The sequence below is a fragment of the Erinaceus europaeus genome, chromosome 1, assembly GCF_950295315.1.
Source record: "Erinaceus europaeus chromosome 1, mEriEur2.1, whole genome shotgun sequence".
NCBI classification, from domain to species: Eukaryota; Metazoa; Chordata; class Mammalia; order Eulipotyphla; family Erinaceidae; genus Erinaceus; species Erinaceus europaeus.
Genome location: NC_080162.1, coordinates 66,073,752 through 66,099,790, shown reverse-complemented (window position 1 = coordinate 66,099,790; position 26,039 = coordinate 66,073,752). Strand labels below are relative to the sequence as shown.

At 37.9% G+C, this 26,039-nt stretch overlaps 1 protein-coding gene across 2 annotated transcripts in view; it reads left to right on the top strand.

The window, feature by feature from the left end:
- The window catches only part of PLCB1 (phospholipase C beta 1), an 805,117-nt gene that overhangs the window by 640,063 nt on the left and 139,015 nt on the right, over nucleotides 1-26,039 (top strand). For both annotated transcript variants that reach the window (XM_060186536.1, XM_060186537.1), the window contains exons 19-23: nucleotides 3,930-4,084; nucleotides 6,919-7,083; nucleotides 12,284-12,383; nucleotides 13,222-13,326; nucleotides 15,003-15,112. In XM_060186536.1, coding sequence (XP_060042519.1) covers nucleotides 3,930-4,084; nucleotides 6,919-7,083; nucleotides 12,284-12,383; nucleotides 13,222-13,326; nucleotides 15,003-15,112 — 635 coding nt within the window. The remainder of the gene's footprint in view (nucleotides 1-3,929; nucleotides 4,085-6,918; nucleotides 7,084-12,283; nucleotides 12,384-13,221; nucleotides 13,327-15,002; nucleotides 15,113-26,039) is intronic.

The following is a 26,039-nucleotide window of genomic DNA, read 5'->3' as shown; positions in this document are numbered from 1 at the left end:
TGGTGGGGAAGGGCTCTGGGGAATCAGAGCTCCAGAACACATTGGTGGGGTTGTATGTCTAGGGAAGTCTGGTTGGTATCATGCTGGCATCTGGAACCCGGTGGCTGAAAAGAGAGTTAACATACAAAGCCAAACAAATTGTTGAACAGTCATGGACCTAAAGGCTGGAATAGTGCAGATGAAGACTTGAGGGTTCTCCATTTTGTAGATAGCTAGTAGGCATATTTTATTTATAACCAAAGGGCCTGTAGCTATACTAGTGTTTTTTTTTTTTTTTTCTTATCTTTTTCTTTTTTCCCCTGAGCCTGAAATCTGATATGCAGGTGGATCCAAGTTATTGTCTGGGGAGATGATGTCATGGGTGGGAAAAGGACCAGAAAGCTGGATCAGGGAAGAGAGTAGCCCCCTAATATAGGAAAGGTGTATAAATATTGTTGACTGTAAACTCCATTGATTTAATGTGATCTGGAGCCCATATTCAGCTTAAGAGCCTATGTGACCTCTGCATCCCTGTAGATCTGAGCTCACATTCTGTGGTCATGACTAGGAATGTTCCAAGCTGCACTAGTATTGACCCATCTTCCTCAGGTGTAGCATAGAGTATGTTGTACATCCTCCCTTCGGAGGATGGAACATTCTCTACCATTGTTGATCCAAGTTGAGTGCAAGGTCCTATGGGGGCCCACAAAGGTGTCTATTGTGTTGTTCCTGATAGAAATGACTGGTAACAATGGAGAGAGGGATTTATTTAAGTGCTATGCCAATCATGTCTGCTTGTGAATCTGAGGACTCCTTCAATAGGGAGGGCCCCAGCTGATGGGGTGGCCTGATAGTGACTAAAGAGTCATCATTAAAGTATGGAGACTGGCATTCTCAAACAGATATGATGGGCCTAGACCTCAAGCCCCTCTGGGGGCCCCCCGTAGGACCTTGCCCTCAAATTGGATCAACAATCGTAGAGAATGTTCTATCCTCCGAAGGGAGAATGGACAACATACTCTAAGCTACACCTGAGGAAGATGGGTCAATACTGGGGCAGCTTGAAACGTTCCTAGTCATGACCACAGAATGTGAGCTCAGATCTACAGGGATGAGAGGTTACATAGGCTCCTAAGCTGAATATGAGTCACAGATCAAATCAAATTGATGGGGTTTACAGCCAACAATATTTATACACCTTTTCCATATTTGGGAGCTACTCTCCTCCATGATCCAGCTTTCTGGTCCTTTTGCAGCCATGACATCATCTCCCCAGACAATAACTTGTATCCACCTGCATATCAGATTTCAGGCTCAGGGGAAAAACAAAAATCTGGTATAGCCACAGGCCCTTTGGAATATAACTAAAATATGCCTACTAGCTATCTACAAAATGGAAGACCCTCCCCAACTCTTCATCTGCACTATCCCAGCCTTTAGGTTCATGATTGTTCAACAATTTGTTTGGCTTTGTATGATAACTCTCTTTTCAGCCACCAGGTTCCAGATGCTAGCATGATGCCGTCCAGTCTTCCCTGGACAGATGACCCCACCAATGTGTCTTGGAGCTCTGCTTCCCCAGAGCCCCACCCTACTAGGGAACAAGAGACGCAGGGAGTATTGACCAGTCAGTGCCTATGTTCAGTGAGGGACGCAATTACAGAAGCCATACCTTCCACCTTCTGCATCCCACAATGACCTTGGGTCCATACTCCCAGAGGGATAAAGAATAGATCCATACTATCAGGGGAGGGAATGGGATACGGAGATCTGGTGGTGGGAATTGTGTGGAGTTGTGCCCCTCTTATCCTATGGTTTTATCAGTGTTTCCTTTTTATAAATAAAAAAATATTTAAAAAGTATGCCAGTCTCTTGCCCTTATTCAGCTTTTGCAGTACTTGCTTTGATAGGGTTAGCTTTGGAGTGAGTGAGGGAAGTGAAACAGAAAGTAGGTGAGGGTGGTATCTAAGTCTAAGTAGATACTATTTCATTATGAACTTGATACTGACTCACTGCAGACTATTGTGTACTTTTGCTTTCAGGTATATATTTTGCCCTAATTTATGGATACATGTGAACATATGCCCTATCTCATGAGACCTGGTCTATATCTAGGTTTTGGGGCTTTGTTAGGAAGTGAACCACCCAAAATGGAATTAGAGAATCCTATGAAAGGAAAGGTCTCACCTGAGCAATGAGGCTGAAGGGCTGACATTCCATGCCTGAGGTCTCTGAACACAGTCTGAAGTGAAGCATGCTGAAGTGGTACTCGTTGTGTTGATTAGGTTGGGACTGTTGGATGCAATTTCATTTAGTATGAGTTGAGAGAAGCATGCAGAAAAGTGAGCCCCACCTTAGAGGTTCCAGGACTGGAGGAAATCTAGGCTCTATAGAGGAAGTGGGAGGTTCCTGCTTTCTTAATGGTTAAGAAGGCAAGAGATAGTTATTGCTGTATTTATTTATTTATTTAAAAAAGGAGACAGTAACAAAACTGTAGGATGTATGCCATTCTAACAGGAGTGAGGTGTTATCTCAATGTTGTCTTTATTTGCATTTCTCTGATAATCAGCGACCTGGAGCAGTTTTCATATGTTTATTAGCCTTTTGGATCTCCTCTGAAGTGAATGTTTTGTTCATATCCTCTGCCTATTTTTGGATGGGGTCATTTGCTTCTTTGGTGCTAAGTTTGCTGAGCTCTTTGTATATTTTGGTTATTAGTCTCTTGTCTGATGTACGGCATGTGAAGATCTTCTCCCATTCTGTGAGGGGTCTGTTTGTTTGTGTGATAGTTTCTATGGCTGTCCAGAAGCTTTTCAATTTGATGTAATCCCATTGGCTTGTTTCTGCTTTAGTCTTCCTTGCAATTGGGTTCGTTTCATCAAAGATGTCCTTGAGGTTTAGGTGGGAAAGTGTTTCACCAATGTTTTCCTCTAAGTATTTGATAGTTTCTGGTCTGACATCCATGTCCTTGATCCATTTGGAGTTGTTTTTGTTTCTGGTGAGATAAGGTGGTTTAATTTCATTCTTCTGCATGTTACAACCCAGTTTTCCCCGCACCATTTATTGAAGAGAGCCTCCTTCTTCCATTTAATACTTTGGGCCCCCTTATCAGAGATTAGATGTCCATAGGTATGGGGGGTTAGTTCTGGGCTTTCAGTTCTGTTCCACTGGTCTGTGTGCCTGTTTTTGTTCCAGTACCAGGCTGTTTTGATAATGATGGCCTTATAATATAGTTTGAGATCTGGGAGTCCATTTATGTTTCTTTTCCTCAAGATATTTGGCAATTCTAGGTGTTTTCAGGTTCTAGATAAATGATTGTAGTTTTTGTTTTATTCTCTTAAAGAAGCTTGGTGGAACTTTGATGGGTATTGCATTTAATTTGTATATGGCTCTGGAGAGAATATTCATTTTGGTAATATTTATTCTTCCAATCCATAAGCATGGTATGTCTTTCCATTTCTCATTATTTTTGATGTCTTTCTACTCTACACATCTTTCAACCCAGAAATTTCAGTTTTAAGAAAATCATTAATGTTGGTGTCACAGATTTCAGCACAGTGACAGTCGTCTAGAACTTATATGTAGTGTTAGAAAATTCAAAGAATCTTAAATGTATCTAAATCAGGTCTATGGTAATGTATTTATTTCAAATGTATCTATTCAAAGAAATTTAATACAACTGTTAAAGCAGATAAATACTTATGGATATATTGGAAGTTTGAAATATATTTGAAGTAAAACAAGAAGTAAATTTCAAACTTGCATGGTGGCTTATCTGTAGATTGGGAACTTACCATTCATTTTTTTTTTCCTCTTTATGTTTCTGCAATGAATAAATAGTTGTTTTCCAAAGAGGGAAGGTTACGAAAGAATAATGCAATACAATTTATTTTCTTGTTCCAAATATAAATGTAATCATAATAAAGGTCTTGTTTTTTTTTTGTATTCAGATTTAGCTATGCAAATAAATATGGGAATGTATGAATACAATGGGAAGAGCGGCTACAGATTAAAGCCGGAGTTCATGAGGAGGCCAGACAAGCACTTTGATCCATTTACGGAAGGCATTGTAGATGGGATAGTGGCCAACACATTATCTGTTAAGGTATATACACCTCTTTTACAAAACTACTCCCCTCTATCTAGTAAATAAATAACAGTAATACAAAAAAAACTTTAAAAAAATGTAGGAGGGGTCGGGTGGTGAAGCACTTGGTTGAGCACACATCCTACAATGCACAAGGACCCAGGTTCAATCTCCCAGTCCCTACCAGCAGGGGGAAAGTTTCACAAGTGATGAAGCCAGGCTGCAGGTGTCTTTGTGTTTCTCCCTTTCTCTATTACTCCCTTTCCTCTCTATTTCTAGATGTCTTTATACAATAAATAAAACGCAAAATTACTCCCAAACATTCTTAAACATCAATTTTATGTGGAGAAATAGGTTAGTCACTAAATATTTAATTTGCAAAGCCTTAACTTTTTTCATTTATTGCTTTCCTTAAGGACAGAATTCACAACAGAAATATTCAAAAATCATATGGATAAAACAAAAGAACCAAGCTTATTTTTTTTTGTAATTATTATTAGTGTCTTAACTGTGGTTCAAAATGATAAATTTTCTGAGGTGTATTTTCATACTTGTGTGTGTCTCTCTGTGTGTATGCATGTATGTATGTATGTATGTATGTATGTATGTACCTATGTAAGTCTCCTCACCAACCCACCAACTTCTGTAACCAAAAGTAACCAAAGTCCTGTGCTACCCATTGAAAGGCACCATAGTTCTCACTAAATTTAAGATAGTTTGGTTAATCTATATTGTTAAGTTCATATTGTTTAATTATCTATATTCCATATGTGAGTGGAGCTATCCACTATCTCTTATTTTACTTGGCACAATTAACTCCTATTCCATCTAATTTTATCCATTTTGTCCCAGATGACATATTTGTTTAATTACAGACTAGTAGTCCACTGAATATGTATCTCATAATTTTTTTTTAATTTATGGCCACCAGGATTATTGCTGGGTTTTGTCCTGCACAATAAATCCAAGGCTCCTAGTGGCCATTTCTTTTCTCTTCTTTTTTATTTGATAGGAAAGAGAGAAATTAAGAGAGGAAGGAGAGGAGGAGTTAGAGAGGGGAAGAGAGAGAAAGACACCTGCAGCACTACTCCACAACTTGTGAAGCTTCTCCCCTGCAGGCAGGGTACAGGGGCCTGAAGCCTGGTATGGTAATATATGAACTCAACTGGATATCACCTCTCAGACCTGTCCCATTATTTCTTAGTCATCTCTGGGTAAATTTCATCTTAATAGGATAAAAGTAAGCTCCTAAACACAAGAAGTTCATAAGATAACCAGTCCTTTCTTTAATTATAAATAAATATACCAAAGTGAAAAATGGCCGTGATAATTAGTGACTAAATTGAAGAAATCCTTTGACCTTTTTTTCCTCCCATTATTTCTGGGGAAAGAAAATTCACATTCAGAAAAAATTTGAGAATTAGTCCATTAATAAATGTTCCTGTATCACTTAGAATTTTGAATATTAAAATAATTCTCTGTTATCTTTGGCTGGTAACTCTAACAAGAGCTCAAATGCATCTCAGAACTATTTACTAGAGCTTTTACTTTGATCCTCCCAACAGACGTTATTATGCCAGAAAGGATTTGTGAGCTCAAAAGGTGCTCTGCCATCCTATTTTTCTGATGATAATACTGAAGGCTAGCAAATTAAATTAAATTAAATTAAATATTTTTGCTTTGATTAAATATTTTAAACACACGATCTTTCATGTGTCTGGGTTCTTACATGGCTCACGTAACTTGGAAGTTTTAAACGTGGTAAAATGTCTACTAAATCAGTCTCATATAGGACCAGATTAAGCAGTTTATTGCTTACAGATCACATGTTCTCAGTTTAAAGATAACATTCAGAAGACATGATTTGTTCTGGAGATAATCTCAAACAGTCTTTTTCTCATGACTTACTAAATTTTTTCAGATTGTCTGGCCGTATCACCACTTAGCTGATTTTGTTCTTATACAGCCCTAATTGTCATTCTTGTGCCATCAATTTGTCAGATTTCTTGCCAGGCCAGAGTCCTTGGTAATTTAGTACCCTTTCATGGACTTTGGTTGAAAAAAGGTCTTAACGAGCAGCAACTTATCCACCAGACAACCAGAATTTATTAAATATTTCCTTCATGCTATTCCCCTCACTGGAGTGAAGCAGAAGAATGTCTCAGTTGTATTGTTCTCTCTCTTTCTCTCTCTCTCTCTCTCCCTGATTCTCCTTTTCTTTATTGGGGTGGGGGTATTAATTGTTTACAGTTGACAGTAATCAAATGAGATTGTGGATAAGAATAATCTGAGATTGGTGGTTTTAATAAGCTGGTGTTTTTCTTTTTTCTTTTAATCATTGATGTGCCTCCTTATTTACTGTGTAACAACTCAGAATTGGAATACTATGTTGTCTACAACTATTCCTCCAAGTTGAATTTTCTGAAAATGAAGAAAAATTAATATTGGAGTTTCTACCACATTATTTTTTGAATTTGTTTCTCTTTTACTTTTAATAGTACGAACAGAAGATTTTTTTTTCATTTTGCAACATTTAAAAATCTTAGAATAATGTTTGTATTTAATTGAATATTTACTAGATAGGATGGAAGTAAAAAGGCACACTGTTATAAAACTACTGATATTTGTTACCTATTACAACCTGTACTACTTTGTATTACTAGTTAACTCATTTTAGCCTCAGCATTTTTTAATATTCCTCTATCAGGTATTTAACCAAAAGAGAAATCTTGTTTGGACTATTGTTTCTACTTTGATTATAGCTCATATTCACTATCTGCATGTCTACCTCCTTAAAGTTTTTTTTTTCTGTTATTATTTACTTATCAAGTTCCTGTTGGATTATTTTCTAGATTATTTCAGGTCAGTTTCTTTCTGATAAGAAAGTAGGGATTTATGTAGAAGTGGATATGTTTGGTTTGCCTGTGGATACCAGAAGGAAAGCTTTTAAGACCAAAACATCACAAGGAAATGCTGTGAATCCAGTCTGGGAAGAAGAACCCATTGTATTCAAAAAGGTTGGTCCATTTACATTAACATCAAATATAGTTGTATACTCTAGCTGCTTTACACTAGGGGAAGAATTAAAAATAAGATACTTGGTGCTTAATTGGTAAAGGCAATATAATTTTCAGAGCTCCTTTGAAAACCATGTAAGATCTCTGTGACTGACATCTTTGGATTTTCAGCTTCATGTGGTAAGACAATTAATTTGAGACTGCCTCCTTTGGAAGATACCTTATAAATTACCTATGCCCTGTATATTTAACCCATTCCCTCTCGTAAAATAAATGATAAATGATACTTTTTCACTGGGACTCAAGTAAAATAGAGCAGAAGAAAGCAGTATCTTGGAAGCTGGAAGAAAAGAAGGTCACACATTCTTTTAAAAGATTATCAGGCACCCTAGAATCTAACAGCTTGCAGCTGGTCCTTCTATCTTATCTGGACTTTGATAGTGTGAAACCTTTTACATTCCCCTCAGCCATTCTCTCTGCCTTTAGCAAAAAAGCAAATCTTCACATGTACTTATCACACAAAGGAAGAAGATATGTCAAAGAGAAAGTGAAATAGATTTTCTTACCATAATTTTTCATTTTATCTGGCCAGAATATCTTCAAAGGCAGCAAGGAACATCCCTGTTAAAGGTCTCAGTGCCCAGCATTTTTCATATGTGAACTGGGCTTAATATTGTGTCTACTGTGTAGTCATAAATTTTCTTTAATACATTTAAAACGTTTGTAAAATGCCTGATACACTGAAAATGATTGATAAATGTTAGCTTACTGTTGTAATCAAAATTAATTTTTAGCTTCTTTTTTATTTATTTAATAATGATTGACAAGATTGTAGGATAAGAGGGGTACAATTCCATACAAGTCCCACCACCAGAGTTCCTTATCCCAACCCCTACATTGAAAGATTTCTTATACTTTATCCCTCTGGGAGCATGGACCCAAGATCATATGGGATGCAGAAGGTGGAAGGGTCTGGCTTCTGTAATTGCTTCTCTGCTGGACATGGGCATTGGCAGGTCAATCCATACTTCCAGCCTGTTTCTTTCTTTAAAAAAAAATTAATGATCTTTATTTTTTATTGGTTAGAGAAAGCCGTAAATCCAGAGGGAAGGGGCTATAGAGAGGGAGAGAAACAGAGAGACACCTACAACACTGCTTCACTACTTGCAAAGCTTTCCTCCTGCAGGTGGGGACCAGGGACTTGAACATGGCTTCTTGCACATTGTGATGTGTGCGTTCAACCAGGTGCACCAAAACCTGGCCTCATCTCAGACTTTTTCTAACTTTTCTTAGTAGAGCAGCACTCTGGAGAGGTGGGGTTCCAGGGTATTTTGGTTAGGTTCTCTGCCCAGGGATGTCAGGTTGGCTTCATGATAGCATTTGCAACTTGGTGAGTGAAAAGCATTAAGATATAAAGCAGAGTAAATTGCTTTAATAATCAGGAACCTAAAGGTAAGAACAGAGCAGATGATATTTGGGGTTTCCCATTTTGGAAAAAGCTAGTAGGTCTATTTTAGGTATATTCCAAGGGGCCCATGACTTACTAATTTTTGCTTGAGCTGGACAGCTAACATGCAGGTGGGCTAAAGGAATTGTTTGGGTAGATGGTGTCAGAGTTGGGAATAGGACTAGAAAGCTGGATGAGGGGAAAGAATAGCTCCCAAATATGGGAAAAGTTTATAAATATCAAAGTTAATTTTTTAATTATTTATTTTTAAAAAAGAAACACTGACAAAACCATAGGATAAAAGGGGTACAACTCCATAAAATTCCCATCACCAGAACTCACTATCACATAAATTTCCTATTCTTTAACCCTCTGGGAGTATGGACCCAATGTCATTGTGGGATGCAGAAAGTTGAAGGTCTGGCTTCTGTAATTGCTTCCTCGCTGAACATGGGTGTTGACAGGTCGATCCATACTCCCAGCCTGCCTCTCTCTTTCCCTAGTGGGGCGGGGTTCTGGGGAATCAGAGCTCCAGAACACATTGGTAGGATCCTCTGCCCAGGGAAGTCTGGTGGGCATCATGCTAGCATCTGGAACTTGGTGCCTGAAAAGAGAGTTAACATACAAAGCCAAACAAGTTGTTGACTAATAATGAACCTAAAGGCTGGAATAGTGCAGATGAAGACTTGGGGTGGGGGGAGGGTCTCTTTTATAGATAGCTAGAAGACATATTTTAGTTATATTCCAAAGTGCCTTTGGCTATACCAGTTTTTTTGTTGTTTTTCCCTGAGCCTGAAATCTGATATGCAGGCAGATCCAAGTTATTGTCTGGGGAGATGATATCATAGCTGAAAAAAGGACCGGAAAGCTGGATCATGGAAGAGAGTAGCTCCCAAATATGGGAAAGGGGTATAAATATTGTTGACTGTAAACCCCACAGATTTTATGTGATCTGGGATCACATACTCAGCTTAGGAGCCTATGTGACCTCTCATCTCTGTAGATCTGAGCTCACATTCTGTGGTCATGAGTAGGAACTTTCCAAGCTACCCCAATATCTGGACCCTTCTTCCTTAGGTGTGGCATAGAGTATGTTGTCCAGCCTCCCTTTGGAGGATGGAACATTCTCTGTCTTTGTTGATCCAACTTGAGGGCAAGGTCCTATGGGGGCCCACAAAGGGGTATGTTTTGTTGTCCCTGATAGAGATGTCCGGTAACAATGGAGAGAGGGATTTATTCAAGGTCTAGGCCCATCATATCTGTTTGGGAATCTCAGGACTACTTGAATAGAGCCCCAGCTGATGGGGTGGCCTGATAGTGACTAAAGAGTCATCCTTAAAGTATGCCAGTCTCTTGCCCTTATTCAGCTTTTGCAGTCCTTGCTTTGAAAGGGTTAGCTTTAGAGTGAATGAGAGAAGTATAATAGGAAATAGGTGAGGAGGGTATCTAAGTCTAAGTAGACACTATTTCATTATGAACTTCATACTGACTCACTGCAGACTATTGTATACTTTTGCTTACAGATATATATTTTGCCCTAATTTATGGATACATGTGAACATATGCTCTATCTCATGGGACCTGGTCTGTATCTAGGTTTTGGGACTTTGTTAGGAAGCGAGCCACCTGGAATGGAATTAGAGAATCCTATGAAAGGAAAAGTCTCACCCGAGTAATGAGGCTGAAGGGCTGACAAATTTGTCTCACATTCTAGACATGAGATGTAGCTATAATCTTCATGTTTTATATTAAAGGGAAAAATGAACATTTCCTTCTTATTGATTTGGAATTTTATAAAGCTATCACATTTTTTAAATTTACTTTTTTATTTTATAGAGACAGAGAGGAATGGATAGGGAAGAGCAGGTAGAGAGATTAAGAGATAGGACAAACACCTGCAGCAAGGCTTCACTGCGTGTGAAGCTTCTTCCTCCCTGCAAGTGAGAACTGGGTAATTGATCCGTTGTCATGGTAACTTGTGTGCAATACTGGGTACACTACTACCCAGTCCTTGAAACTGTTACATTTTAGAGGTATATGTATTTTTATTTTTATTTATAAAAAGGAAACACTGATAAAAAATCATAGGATAAAAGGGGTACAACTCCACACAATTCCCACCACTAGAACTCCATATCCCATCCCCTCCCCTGATAGCTTTCCTATTCTTTATCCCTCTGGGAGTATGGACCCAGTGTCATTATGGGGTGCAGAATTGGAAGGTCTGTCTTCTTTAATTGCTTCACCGCTGAACATGGGTGTTGACAGGTCTATCCATACTCCCAGCCTGTCTTTCTCTTTCCCTAGTAAGTCAGGGCTCTGGGGAATTGGAGCTCTAGGATACATTGGTGGGGTCGTCTGCCCAGGGAAGTCTGGTCGGCATCATGCTAGCATCTGAAACCTGGTGGCTGAAAGAAGAGCTAACATATAAAGCCAAGCAAGTTGTTGACTAATCATGAACCTAAAGGCTGGAATAGTGCAGATGAAGATATGGGGGTCTCCATTTTGTATATAGCTAGTACACCTATTTTAGTTATATTCCAAGGGGCCTGTGGCTATACTTGTTTTGTTTTGTTTTGTTTTGTTTTGTTTTGTTTTGTTTTGTTTTGTTTTGTTTTTCCTGAGCCTGACATCTGGTATGCAGGTGGATCCAAGTTATTGTCTGGGCAGATGATGTCATGGCTGGGAAAAGCATCATAAAGCTGGATCAGGGAAGAGAGTAGCTCCCAAATATGGGAAAGGTGTATAAATATTGTTGACTGTAAACCCCATCAATTTTATTTGATCTGTGGCCCATATTCACTTAGGAGCCTATGTAGTCTCTACATTCCTGTAGATCTGAGTTCACATTCTTTGGTGATGACTAGGAACATTCCGAGCTGCCCCAATTTCAGGACCCATCTTCCTCAGGTGTAGGATAGAGTATGTTGTCCAGCCTCATTAATAATTCTCTACTGTTATTCACATTGAGGGCACAGAGGGGTCTGTTGTGTTGTTCCTGATGGAGATGACTGGTAGCAATGGAGAGAGGGATTTATTCAGGGTATAGACTCATCATGTCTGTGGGAATCTCAGGACTCCCCAACTAGGGCCCTAGCTGATGGGGTGGCCTGATAGTGACTAAAGTGTCATTATTAAGGTATGCCGGTCTCTTGCCCTTATTCAGCGTTTACAATCCTTACTTTAGTAAGGTTAGCTTTGGAGTGACTGAGGGAAGTGTAATAGTAAGTAGGTGAGAGAGCTGTACTCTTTATTTATTGAAAGGATGATATAGTATGCTCTGACATATGTAGTGATGGGCATCTAAACTAGGACCACATACTTGCAAGTCCTGTCTCTACCTTCTCAACCACCTCCCTCATCATAGCAGTTGCATTAGACAATATATCCTGAAATATCATTTTTGTTGTTTTTGCTCTGAAAAAAAAACTTGTTTTGAAAATATGAAAGTTAATGCTCAGTGATAAGACACATTATATTCAGACATTGAGAATGTTCATGTCACCAATAAATGGCCTATATTTTGAACAAGTTCCTCATTAAGAAAAAGTGATGTCATAGATAAATTCCTATCTCTGGTAACCCTTGTCCTTTTGAAAAATCTAAATTATAAAACAGCAACTAAATTTCTCACCAATCAGATCCATAGAAATTTCTACCTGAATTTGGAAAAGCTTATTTGAATATACTTTCCTGATTCCTTGTTGAAACTGCTCATTCTTATAACTACCTGTACCTTTAATGTCCCTATAGGTTGTTCTTCCTTCTCTGGCCTGTTTAAGGGTAGCAGTCTATGAAGAAGGAGGTAAATTTATTGGTCATCGGATCTTGCCTGTACAAGCAATTAGGCCAGGTATGGATAGTGTGGTAATAAACTTTTTCTCAGTTTTGTAAAGAAAACCATGACAACCTTACTTGCTTAATAAAGAATGACTTAGCAAGCTTATATGCTGCTTCATAGTTCTGCTATATAACAGGGGATGTGAGACTATGTAAATTTGCCTGTTTCATGTTTTTGAGGCATGTTATACTGTATTAGTGAAATCTTGCAATGACAATTATAAGTAAGAAATTATCTGAAACTTAGTGGCTTATAGCAAGTGCTTGTCTTCACGCTCATACATATGTGGACTGGCATATTTTGGCTGCACTCAGCAGTGTATCCATGTTTTGGTCTATGGACTTGGTTTAGATCCATTCTACTTGTACTAATTCAGAGGCTCGGGCTGACAGGGTAGAGGTGCCCACCACAGTGACTTGTCAAATCATTCCATGGGAGTACATAAGGAAAACCTTAACTCTACAAGTACATTTTAAGTTTCTGGTTCCTTTATATCTCTAACATTTTATTGGTAACAGCAAAGTATATAGCTAAGCCTTAAGGCAAGGATCATATACAGAGGGTGAATTTGGACCAGCAACTCAGTTTATAAGATATGTATTTGAGTTCTCTTTTGTGGGGGAAAACACATTTGGGAAGGGAAGTTCCAGAATCAGCATTTCTTGTCTGATGAGAAAAATAATACTTCATCACTCAAAATTATGTGATTTAAATGAGAAAAAGGTGATTTGTAAGTCACCCCAAATGGTATCAAAAGATATCAAAACACTTTTATTACACGGATGTTCTTGTATTTTAACTGACATTGTGAAGAGAATACATGACACACAATTTTCTTGTCACCCTCCAGGCTATCACTACATCTCTCTGAGGAATGAAAGGAACCAGCCTCTGATGCTACCAGCTGTCTTTGTATATATAGAGGTGAAAGACTATGTTCCAGATACCTATGCCGGTAAACAATTTAACTCAAAGGGACATTTCCATGTGGGGTCATCCATATTTCTGTGCCTCCGTCATAGCAAATCCTGACCAAAGGCAAAATATTTTAGCTTCAGAATCCCATTACTATTATTTTTTAATTAGTGATTTAATAATGATTGACAAGATTGTGGGATACAAACAAGAGGGGTACAATTCCATACAATTCAATTCCCACCACCAGAGTTGAATATATGCCCTACCCCACCCCCAAGTGTCCCTATTTTTTATCCCTCAGGGAGTAGGGACCAAGAATCTTTATGGGGAGAAGAATATGAAAGGTCTGGCATTTGCAATTGCTTCTCTGCTGGACATGGGTGTTGCCAGGTCAATCCATATGCCCAGCTCATTTTTATCTTTCCCTAATGAGGTAAGGCTCTGGGGAGGTAGAGTTCCAGGACTCATTGGTGAGGTCCTCTGCCCAGGGAAGTCAGGTTGGCATCATGATAACATCTGCAACTCAGTAGCTGAAAAGCATTAAGATGTAAAGCAGAATAAGTTGTTTAATAATCAAGAACCTAAAGACAAGAGTATAATAGGTAAAGTTTGGGATCTTCACTGTAGAAGAAGCTAGAAAGTCTATTTTAGCTATGTTCAAAGGGGCCCATGACTTTTTATTTATTTTTGTTTGGTGATTTCCAGGACTTCACTTCTCCAGGTCAACTTTTCTGAGATGGAGAGTTAAAACAAGAAGGGAATAAAAGGCACACAGCACCAGAGCTTCATTCAGTATAGTGCCCCAGCTCTTACCTGGTTTGCTCACATGACAAAGCAACACACTATCCAAGTGAACAATTTGGACAACCCCAGAATCAACTCCATTTTTACATGAATGTTTAGAGGAAAATTGCTCAAGCATTTCTGAGTAAATTTTAATTTATCCCCTCCAAATTTTTTAGCACACTTATTCACTAGTAGCATTAATATTCCTATGGGTCTACCACTTCGTAGCCCATACTACCTGAGATTAAATCTGTCTTTCTAAGTTTATACAACGAATTTGCCTTAGGCCATTTTTTTAAATCTTCATCTTAATCATGGGTAGAATCCTAAGTTTAGAGAAACTACATTACAGTGATGTCAACAAGGACTAGTTAATGTAAATGCTTTTAGTGGCATTGAAAATCTTGGCAAACCTGCCTATAACTCATCCAAAGATGGCAGCTATAAAGTACTCCAGTTATCCAGTGACATGTGTAAACTAAATCTATATTGCCAAAACTTTGGGTTGTTCAAAGGTCCAGAAAACATCCTTTATATTTGAGATATCTCCATTTATAAAACACCACTTAGACAAATGAGAGACAAGTATGTGGACCACTGCTAGAATACATGAATGCTCAGAATGAAACTAAAGGACCTGAGGTACTGTTATTCTGAGTTGGAACCTTTTCCATTTTATTCTTAGAGCTGACCTTTGAGGTCTGTCTTCCTGAGGTTCCAGCAAAGCATCTTGACTTGTTCATTTTCAAGTAATCGGATAGATAAATGAAGAGTTTCATAGAGTAAAAAAAAAAGAATACAAATGATTAATTGATAGATGAATGGGTTGCTGGCTGACTAGCTGGCAAAGTAGATGAGTGTATGGGCAGGTGGATGGATGATAACAACTCTAGAAACTTTGATATAAAATATTTTTTCTGTATTTAGATGTGATTGAAGCTTTGTCAAATCCAATCCGGTATGTGAATCTGATGGAACAGAGAGCTAAACAACTGGCTGCTTTGACACTGGAAGATGAAGAAGAAGTAAAGAAAGAGGTAAGTAAGGTGGTGTTCAGATCAGACAGGTAGAATTCAAAATGATTTTCATACCTGCTTACTGGCTGTGTGGCATTACACACCAGGAGGAGAACACAGCACATTGGAGGAATAATTTCTTTTTTTTTTAATTTATTTATAAAAAGGAAACACTGATGAAACCATAGGATAAGAGGGGTACAACTCCACACAGTTCCCACCACCAGAACTCCATATCCCATCCCCTCCCTCGATAGCTTTCCTGTTCTTTAACCCTCTGGGAGTATGGACCCAAGTTCATTGTGGGATGCAGAAGATGGAAGGTCTGGCTTTTGTAATTGCTTCCCCGCTGAACATGGGCATTGACTAGTTGATCCATACTCCCAGCCTGCCTCTCTCTTTCCCTAGTGGGGCAGCGCTTTGGGGAATCAGAGCTCCAGGACACATTGGTGGGGTTTTCTGTCCAGAGAAGTCAGGCTGGCACCTGGTGGCTGAAAAGAGAGTTAACATAAAAAGCCAAACAAGTTGTTGACTAATCATGAACCTAAAGGCTGGAATAGTGCAGATGAAGAGGGGGTTGGGGGTCCTGTTTTATAGATAGCTAGTAGGCATATTTTAGTTATATTCCAAAGGGCCTGTGGCTATACTAGTTTTTTATTTTTTTTTTTCCCTGAGCTTGAAATCTGATATGCAGGTGTATCCAAGTGATTGGGGAGATGATGTCATGGCTGGGAAAAGGACCAGAAAGCTGGATCATGGAAGAGAGTAGCTCCCCCAATATAGGAAAGGGGTATAGATATTGTTGACTGTAAACCCTATGGTTTTTATGTGATCTGGGATCACATATTCAGCTTAGGAGCCTATGTGACCTCTGCATCCCTGTAGATCTGAGCTCACATTCTGTGGCCATGAGTAGGAACTTTCCAAGCCGCCCCAATTTCAGGATCCATCTTCCTCAGGTGCAGGATAGAGTATGTTGTCCATCCTCCCTTCAGAGGATGGGATATTCTCTACTGTTGTTGATCCAAATTGAGGGTAATAAGGGCCCACAAAGGGATCTATTGTGTTGTTCCTGATAGAAATGACCAGTAACAATGGTAACAATGGAGAGAGGGATTTATTCAAGGTCTAGGCACATAATGTCTGTTTGGGAATCTCAGGACTCCTTGAATAGGGAGACACCCAGCTGATGGGGTGACCTGATAGTGACTAAAGAGTCATCCTTAAAGTATGTCAGTCTCTTGCTCTTATTCAGCTTTTGCAGTCCTTGCTTTGATAGGGTTAGCATTGGAGTGAGTGAGGGAAGTGTAACAGAAAGTAGGTGAGGAGGGTATCTAAGTCTAAGTAGATACTATTTCATTATGAACTTGATACTGACTCACTGCAGACTATTGTGTACTTTTAATTATAGGTATATATTTTGCCCTAATTTATGGATACATGTGAACATATGCCCTATCTCATGGGACCTGGTCTATATCTAGGTTTTGGGACTTTATTAGGAAGTGAAAGACTCAAAATAGAATTAGAGAATTCTATGAAAGGAAAGGTCTTACTCGAGTAATGAGGCTGAACGGTTGACATTCCCCGCCTGATGTCTCTGGACACAGTCAGAAGTGAAGCATGCTGAGTTGGTACTTGTTGCATTGATTATGTTGGGATCAGCAGATGCAATATCATTTGGTATGAATTGAAAAAAGCATGCAGGAAAGTGAGCCCCACCCTAGAGATTCCAGGAGGAAATCTAGGCTCTATAGAGGTAACAGGAGGTTCCTGCTGTCTTAGGATTTAAGGAAACAATAGATAGTTATTGCTATAATTACATTATTTGGCAATTGGGTTAACTTTGAAATAGCCCTTTGTTAGAATTTGCTGCATCATACAAAACATCACCATTTTTTATATCCTTTGACATTATTTGTATATAGCTGTACCACTGGTTGCTTCTGTTCTCCCTGGTCTAAGCTTTCAAGAGAGTCAACATATCAAAGACTCAGCCTATGGTCTGTGCATTAAACAGATTGAGACAATCAATTTTCCCCTTTCACATTAATTAAATAATGATTTATATGACTATAAATTAATAGGAGTATACATAAACACCATTCCCACCACCAAAAGACTGTTTCCCATCCCATTCTCTCCTGCCCCACCCTCAACCCAGGGTTTTTACTTTGGTGCCCTACTGTGTGGCATTACACCCCAGGAGGAGAACACAGCATATGGAGCAATACTTTCATAGGGTTCAGCACCATGTTTTAAAACATCTAGATAATCAACTTTATTTTCACATTTCATTTCATTCTATAGGTACCACCATTGCCTTATTTTATGATATTAAACAGTACAAAGCTCGATGTTGCTAATGTGAAAGTTTTTAAATGATTTGATGATGATTTAAGGTGATTAAGGAACTTAGAAAATATGCTTATGAAGTTATTTAGAGTTTGGTTTTTGTTGCTGTTGTTTGTTTTATCAGAGGACTGTTCTGCTCTGGCTGATAGTGGTGGGGGGGATTAATCCTGTGTCTTCAGGGCCTCAGGAATGAATGCCTGTGCATAACCCCTATACTATCTTCCTCACCCCTCTTGTGATTTCTCTTAATAAAGTACAAAGCCCAGTGTGTAGCATAGATAAGTGTTTTCTATTACCTCTGCATTGTAATGTATATATTTATCATACACATTCCCTAGATAATTGATCTATTATTCTAAATTAAATGCCACATTGAAAAGAGTAAGAAGGGGGTCTAGATATTTTGGAAATGAAGGTATTAAATATAAAGACTACCTATAGACTAGAAATTCTTTGGTTCTTTTAAAAGGTAAGATAAAGTTTAATGACTATAGGATTCTCCATTAACATTAAAAAGAGTGATAGAAATGAACTATCTTAATATTTCATTTGACTATTCAGAAGAAAAGGATGAGAAAAATGGGGAAAACCTGAACATTGTTAGGTATAAGTAATATTACCTTTTTAATCTTCCAGAAGAAACCTGGATTGTCATAGAAATAAAAAAAAAATAATGATGGGGAATGAAAACCACAAAGATATCTTCTATAATTCACTCAGACATGATACTGTAAAAGGGGGGCAGTGTGTGTGTGTGTAATATTTTCCCATGTCAGTAAATATTTTCCATGTCATTCAACATTTTCTTATGACATGATTGTTAATAATTTTATAAATTATTTTATAGTCTTCTGTCACATAGCTATAGCTAATTTATTCTAATTTTTCAACCCTTTGTGCAGGGTATTTGCAATGCTTTACTATTTCAAATTGTATTTCAAACATTATAGAAATGCAATTATTTTAGGGGTTGGCAGCGGTACACCCAGATAGATGAGTACACATAATACTCTGCACAATGACACGGATTTGAACCCCTGCTCCCCCCCTGAAGGGAGAAAACCTCAAGAATGATAAAGCAGTATGCAGGTGTCTGTTTTTCCCTCTCCTTTTCCCTGTCCTCCTTTCCTCTCAATTTCTCTGTCCTATCAAATAAAATAGAAACAAAATAAAAAAATTGCCACTGAGAGTGGTAGGTTTGTAGTGTCTGTACCAAACCCCAGCAATAAACCTGATGGAAAATTTTAAATATATTAAAATAAATAAAATGCAATTTTGACTATACCTGTGATAATTTTATATAGAGTTTTTACATCAAAGATGTTGGGTTAATTGAATAATAATTAAATGATGATATTGTATCCATTATGATGAAATTTAAACTGGGCAATTTTAGACGAAAGCGGGCAAGTTCAGGGTGGTATGGCCATAGACAAACTGGGCAATTTTATAAATAATAATTTTCTTATGATTTATTTTCATGAAAGAGACCAGAGCTTCATTCAGCTTTGGCTTATAACAGTGCCAGGGATTGAACCTGAGACCTTGGGAGCCTTGGTCATGCAAGTCTAGTTCTCTAATGTTGAACTATCTCCCAGATTCCAGTAATGCTTTTTTGTAATATGCAGTTACTATGGTTATAAGAAAATTCTATTGTCAGAAAATTAAACCTAGTAGGACACATGAATATGCTTCCATATGGTCTCTGTCTCTAGTATCTATGCTTTCTTAGCATCTGCAGAGAGAAAAAAAGAAACAAATGACATTTAGTTTCATGAATTTAATGAAAGGTTAGCCTAAAAGGGAACTGCTTATATAGGTTTTGCAGAAGGAGATGTTTTCATATGTTCAAAGCAGATGCTGTTTTCCTGCCAAGAACTCCTTTTCAGCCACGGAATCAACACTGATGCAGCATTGCTGCAGAAGTGGGCTACAAAGGACACCCAGCTGCAGTCTTATTACAACTGACTGGCTGGGCGGGACGGCACCATTGCTGAGGATGTCTGGTAGATTATTTCTAGAAAGGAGTAACTGAAGTCCAGTTACTGAAAGCTCTAAAGGAATAATAGCCCAGGGTCCTTACTATAGGATGGGCAGCTTCTATGTTGCAGTTCAAATTCCTGAACTCCTCTGTGGTATCAAATGAGGTCAGACTCCTGATGAGACCACAGTCTAGTTTAGACACTCCAAGAAGACCTTTGTTCCCAGTCTTAATCTGCTTTCTTCACTTATTTCACTTTCCTTTTTCAGTCCAGTCTCCTTATAGAGAGTCTGACAGCGCCAAATAGCTACTATTTAATAATTTAGGGAGTGTTATTTTTTTTTTCTTCTTTTCAGGAATTTTCAACTTTACTCAGGAAAATTGAGAGCATCCACACGGAGTACATGTGGGCCAAGAGAGGGAGAAAGAATGAGAGAAGGAGGGAGTGTGTTCTTTCTGAATTTTGTTTTGTTTAAGAACTGGAATTGAAATGTGTGGTAATAGTTATGCCTTTCTGGTGTTTGTTCAGTGACAATAGTGCTTTTTGTGTTTTTAGGAAAAAAATAAAACTGAAGAAGTTAGTGAGTTTCTTGTTTTTAAACTGATACCAGTATGAAATTAGTAGCTCTTCTTAACATTTCATCATAAACTTTTTCTTTTTGTATTAGGTTTCTAGTATACTTAATAGGATGTAATTAATGTAGAGATAATTTATATATGTATATGTACCAAAACTACTAATATCATTATTCTCTTATTTGTAAACAGGAATCTCTTTAATCAAATAGATGTATTTTATTTTCAAAGAAACAGGAGTACAAAGAAAGCAGCTTCAAGTTGTTACCTGTTTTGTCACTATTGACACTATTGCTTCTTCTAAATGCAGAGGTAGAGTTCCAAGTCAACTGTATTTTTCTCTTCAAAAAATTGCCATCAGAAAGGATTTTCAGTGACTGGGTGGTGGTGCACCTTCTTGAGTTCACACATTACTATGCACAAGGACCCTTGTTCCTTACTGCATTAGAATGGGGAACTTCATGAGTGGTGACACAATGCAGCAGGTATCTCTATTTCTCTCTCACTGTCTCCCCTTCTCCTCTCAGTTTCTCACTATCCTATCAAATAAAGCTGATGAAAGAAATATTTATAAAAATAAAAGAAATCTAGTAAATGTATAATGTTTGGTTAAATTTAGTGAATTTTCCCCCACACTTTCAGTTTTATACTTAATTTTAAGAATTATTGATTCCATGTGGCGTAAGAGAGAAAAAATAAGTTATTTAAAATGTCTAAACTTTTAGCTGGCCTCGTTTTTGAAACTAAAGGGGAAAGTGATTCCATTTACATTGTAATACTAAGGATGGAAAGCCATTTCACACTTTCACCCTCAGTATGCCCTTTATTTGTCTTGTAATAATGCAAATTTGTTTGAATGAGGCCACTGAAATAAATGGCAGTGGTTTTTCTCAAAAGAAAATTCTATCTAGGACATGACAGGCACTGGAGACACTATTTTAGCAACCAAAACTTTTTTAGTGTAGGACTTAATGTGGCAGTTATGAAGGTCATTACTATACAAAAATGAAAGACTACATTGAATTTCAAAATACCCCCAAATTTGCAATAATCTAATAAGTTATCATCATACAGTACTTTTCAAACAAGTATGTGGAAAGGTTGAAGACTACCATATTTGGAATAATAGACTTTTATTTCAGATGTATGAAAAGATAGCTCCTTGATTGCTTGCATATATAATATATGCATAATTAAGGTAATAACAGAGTTTTGAGTTGCGAGATTTGTTTTTTCTCTTTTAAAATCATCCACGTCATCATTTAGTGTGGTAGGATAAGAAAGTCATAGAAAGTTGCCTAATCAAGATCATGATCATAACAATTTATAACCCATGTTTAAAATTTTGTTATATATTTTAGATATCAAAAATACTTTAATATCTAAATATAATATTTAAATATAATAATTATTAGAGCTGGCAGGTGACTCACCTGGTAAAAAGCATACATATTATCATGTACAAGGACTAGGTTCAATGTCCTGGGTCACATGGAAGTGCCTTCCCGAAATAAAGCTTCAAGAGGAGGTGAAGAAGTGGTACACTGCCGAGTGTACATGCTTCCATGCACAAGGACCTGAGTTCAAGTGCCAGATCCCCACATGCAGGAGAGACACTTCATGGACAGTGAAGCAGGTTTGCATGTGTTTATTTTTTCTCCTTTATCTCCCCTCAGTTTCTTTTGTTTTGTAAAATAAAAACATAAAATAAAAAAAGAAAGAGCAAAATGGAAAAAATGGCTTCCATGGTTTCCTGGTGCCAGCAGCGAGCCCCAGCTATAACCCTGGTAGCAAAAGAAAATAAATAAAAAGAAGAAAGAAAAAAGAGAAAAAGAAAAAAGCAAGCTTCAAGAGTGGTGCTCTGATGTCTCTCATTCTTTATCTCTTTCCACCTAGCTAAAAAAAAGTGTATAAATGGGAGCTTTGTGCAGACATTGAGCCCAGCCATAAGTGGCAATAAATAATAAATAATAGGGGAGTCATGGTAGTGCAGCAGGTTAAGCGCAGGTGGCACAAAGGGCAAGGACCTGCGTAAGGATCCCGGTTCGAGCCCACCCACTCCCCACCTGTAAGAGAATTGCTTCACAAATAGTGAAGCAGGTCTGTAGGTGTCTATTTTTCTCTCCCCCTCTCTGTCTTCCTGTCCTCTCTCCATTTCTCTCTGTCCTATACAATAATGATGACATCAATAACAACAATAATAACTACAGTAATAAAACAAGGGCAACAAAAGGGAATAAGTAAATAAATAAATATTAAAAAAAATAAATAAATAATTATAGATATTTATCTAATTAAAATGTCATATAGAAATATTTACAAATAACTTTGCACAATGGTAGCATCATAACTTAAATTGATGAGGTTTTTCTAAAACATGATTATTTTTATTTATTATTTTAATAATATTTTTATTTTTTAATTTCTTTATTGGGGGTAATGTTTTACATTTGACAGTTTGTACATAACATTTCTCAGTTTTCCACATAACAATACAACCCCCACTAGGTTCTCTGTCATCCTTTTTGGACCTGTACTCTCCCCCCCCATTCACCCCAGAGTCTTTTACTTTGGTGCAATACACCAACTCCAGTTCAAGTTGTATTTGTGTTTTCTCTTCTGATCTTGTTTTTCAACTTCTGCCTGAGAGTGAGATCATCCCATGTGAAACATGATTATTTTTAATAGGACTATTTACAAACACTAAATAAAGGGAACAAAAATATCCTCAATAACCTTGCAAATACTATTTACTTTTTTGAGGTATGCTCTTTACAGATCTTTTCTAGGCATTTACCTATTTTATTCTATTTTGTTTTGTTTTATTTTGCCTCCAGGGTTATCTGTCGCTGGGGCTCGGTGCGTGTATTACAAATCCACTGCTCCTGGAGGCTATTTTTTCCATTTGTTAACCTTGTTGCTTATTATTGTTACTATTGTTGTTGTAGTCATTGTTGTTGGATAGGACAGAGAGAAATGGAGAGAGGAGGGGAAGACAGAGGAGGAGAGACAGACCTGCAGACCTGTAGACCTGCTTCACTGCCTGTGAAGAGACACTCCTGAAGGTGGGGAGACAGAGGCTCAGACAGGGATTCTTACACCAGTCCTTGCACTTCGCACAATGTGCGTTTAACCCACTGCTCTACCGCCTGGCCTCCATTTACTTTTTTTTCCTGCATTTTTTCTTTTTTTTCTTTACTTACTTTTGTTGCTCTTACTGTTTTATTGTTGTAGTTATTATTGATGTTGTTGTTGGATAAGACAGAGAGAAATGGAGAGAGGAAGGAAGACAGAGAGGAGGAGAGAAAGACAGACACCTTCAGACCTGCTTCATCGCTTATGAAGTGACTCCCCTGCAGGTGGGGAGCTGGGGGCTTGAACTGGGATCCTTATGCAGGTCCTTGTGCTTAGAGCCACCTGCGCTTAACCCACTGCGCTACCGCCAGACTCCCTGTTTACTTATTTTTATTTACAAAATTTTAAACTGAAATTTTTTTTTTTTTGGAGACTGAGACCTTTAAATGTGGTTATGGGTTACCTAGTGTGATCTCAATAACATGTTTCCTTTCTTAGTGGATTTAATACAGCATTGCAATGTCATGAAATTTTAGGGGCGTCATTCTACAGCTATCAATTTTTAAAGTATTCCTTATAGAGGGGAAGACAGCCTAAGTAGTGTACTGTTGAGCTTCCACATTTTGGGACTATTACTAATCTTTTGTTGATTGTTAAATGTGAGTTTAATTCCACTGTGGTCTGAGAAGATGCTTGGGATGATGTCAATGCTCTTGAATTTGCTGATGCTGTCTTTGTGGCCTAACATATGCTCTATCCTTGAAAATGACCCATGTGGACTTGAGTAAAATGTGTATTCAAGTTTCTTGGGATGAATGACTCTGAAAATGTCCAATAGTTCTAGTTTATCTATCTCCTCATTTAGCTCCCTCATGTCTTTATTGATTTTCTGCCTGGATGATCTGTCAAGAGAGAGTGGGGTGTTGAAGTCCCCTACTATGACTGTGTTGCTGTTAATATATTGCTGTAGCTCTTTCAGTAGATTTTTGATGTATTTAGATGGCTTCTCATTGGGCACATAGATGTTAATAATTGTTAAGTCCTCTTGATTGACTGATCCTCTGAACATTAACTAATGTCCATCCCTATCTTTTTAAATTTTATTGATTTTAAAGTCTATCACATCAGATATGAGAATAGCTGTTCCTGCATTTTTTTTGTGGGCCATTGGCTTGTATGATAGTTTTCCACCCTTTCACTTTGAGTCTGTGTTTGTCATGTTGAGTTATGTGGGTTTCCTGTAGACAGCATATTGATGGGTTGTGTTTTCTGATTCATCTTCCTACTCTGTGCCTTTTAATAGGTGAATTCAGGCCATTGACACTTATTGATATCAAAGAGTGAAGATATTTTAATGCCACTCTTATAGAGTTTTAGAGTGTTCTGATATAGGGCATATTTATGGTGGTCTGACTGTTTATAGGAAAACTTTCATAACTTCTTTCAGGGCAGGCTTGGTGATAGTTGATTCTTTCAACTGTTGCTTGTCTGAGAAGGTTTTTATGCCTCCATCTAGTCTGAATGACAGTCTAGCAGGATACAGTAGCCTTAGTTGAAAGTCTTTCTCATTGAGCAATCAATAGATATCTTGCCATTCTCTTTTGGCCTGTAATGTTTGTGTGGAGATGTCTTCTGATAATTTTAAGGGTTTTCCTTTGTAGATGACTCTGTTTTTCTCTTTTCTCTTTTTCAGGATCCTTTCTTTATCCTTATTCCTTTGTCTTCTAAATATGATGTGTCTTGGTGTCTTTAAGTCTGGGTTAATTCTGTTTGGGACCCTCTGGGCTTCTTGAACCTTTATGTCTTTGATGTTATCTAGACTAGACTAGAGAAGTTCTCAGCTATTATGTCCTGAAGAATGCTTTCTTTCCCTCCCTGTCTTTCTTCCTCTGGCAAGCCAATAATGCATATATTATTTCTTTTGAAGTCCTCCCATAGGTCCCTACTTTTGTTTTCACTATCTTTTAATCTCTTTTTGAAGTCTCTTAATTCTTTTTTAGTTGTCTCTATTCATCCTCAATATTGATAATTCTGTCTTCAGCTTCATTTATTCTATTCTTTCTCCCCTCTACTGTTTTCTGGAGTTCCATCTATTTTATGACCCTGTTCTGATACTGTTTTAGGTTGTTCAGCTAGTTGTCTTCTTACCTCAGCTATTTCAGCTTTCAGCTCTCTAATAACCTCAAGATAATTAGTGTTTTCTTCCAGAGTCTCATTTGTTGTTTCTGCATTTCTGATGACAATTCTTTCAATTTCTTTACTCAATGCTGTGATTTTTTTCCTTTACTAGTTTTTTTTATGTTGACCTCATTATTTTGTGCTTCACCCTTTGGGGGCTGTTAGCTGGTTCATTTCTCCAATATTTCTACTTGTTGGTTTAATCATTTTGTATAGTATGTTATGAGGTCCCTCTCTCAGTACTTTCCAAATTACTGGCACTCTTGCCTGGATTGACTTGTGTCTAAGTAAGATAATTAAAGGGTTCACGGTTGTAGAAATTGACAGTTGTTTCAATATTATTTTAATCCCTGAGTTGGAGCACAGTGGCTTAAAAGCCTCTTTTGTTCTTTTTCTTCCCTATAGGCTATGGGAGCCTGAGGGCTTTTAAAGTATATGTAAACTTCTTAGCTTAATCCCTCATTCCTGACCAAGAGATAAAGCAGGTTGTGGTGGAGATAAGCCCGTGGTTATGCAAAGAGACTCTCACAGCCCTACCACTAGGCCACTGAGGTGTAGATCTTCTCTGGGGTTTCCTGGTTAGTTCTGTGTCCCCTGGTGTCAGTACAGGGCCTCCCTGCCACTGCTTCAGTTTCTTAGGGCAGTAGCAATGGAGACTCACAGTTGCATTAGGTGAGTCGAGGGGATCTTCTCCTCCCTTCAGCCATCTTTCTGGTGGTGAAAGAGACTGAAGTGTTGTCTCAGCTGGTAAACTGCTGGACTGTTACCAGCCACTTAATAGCT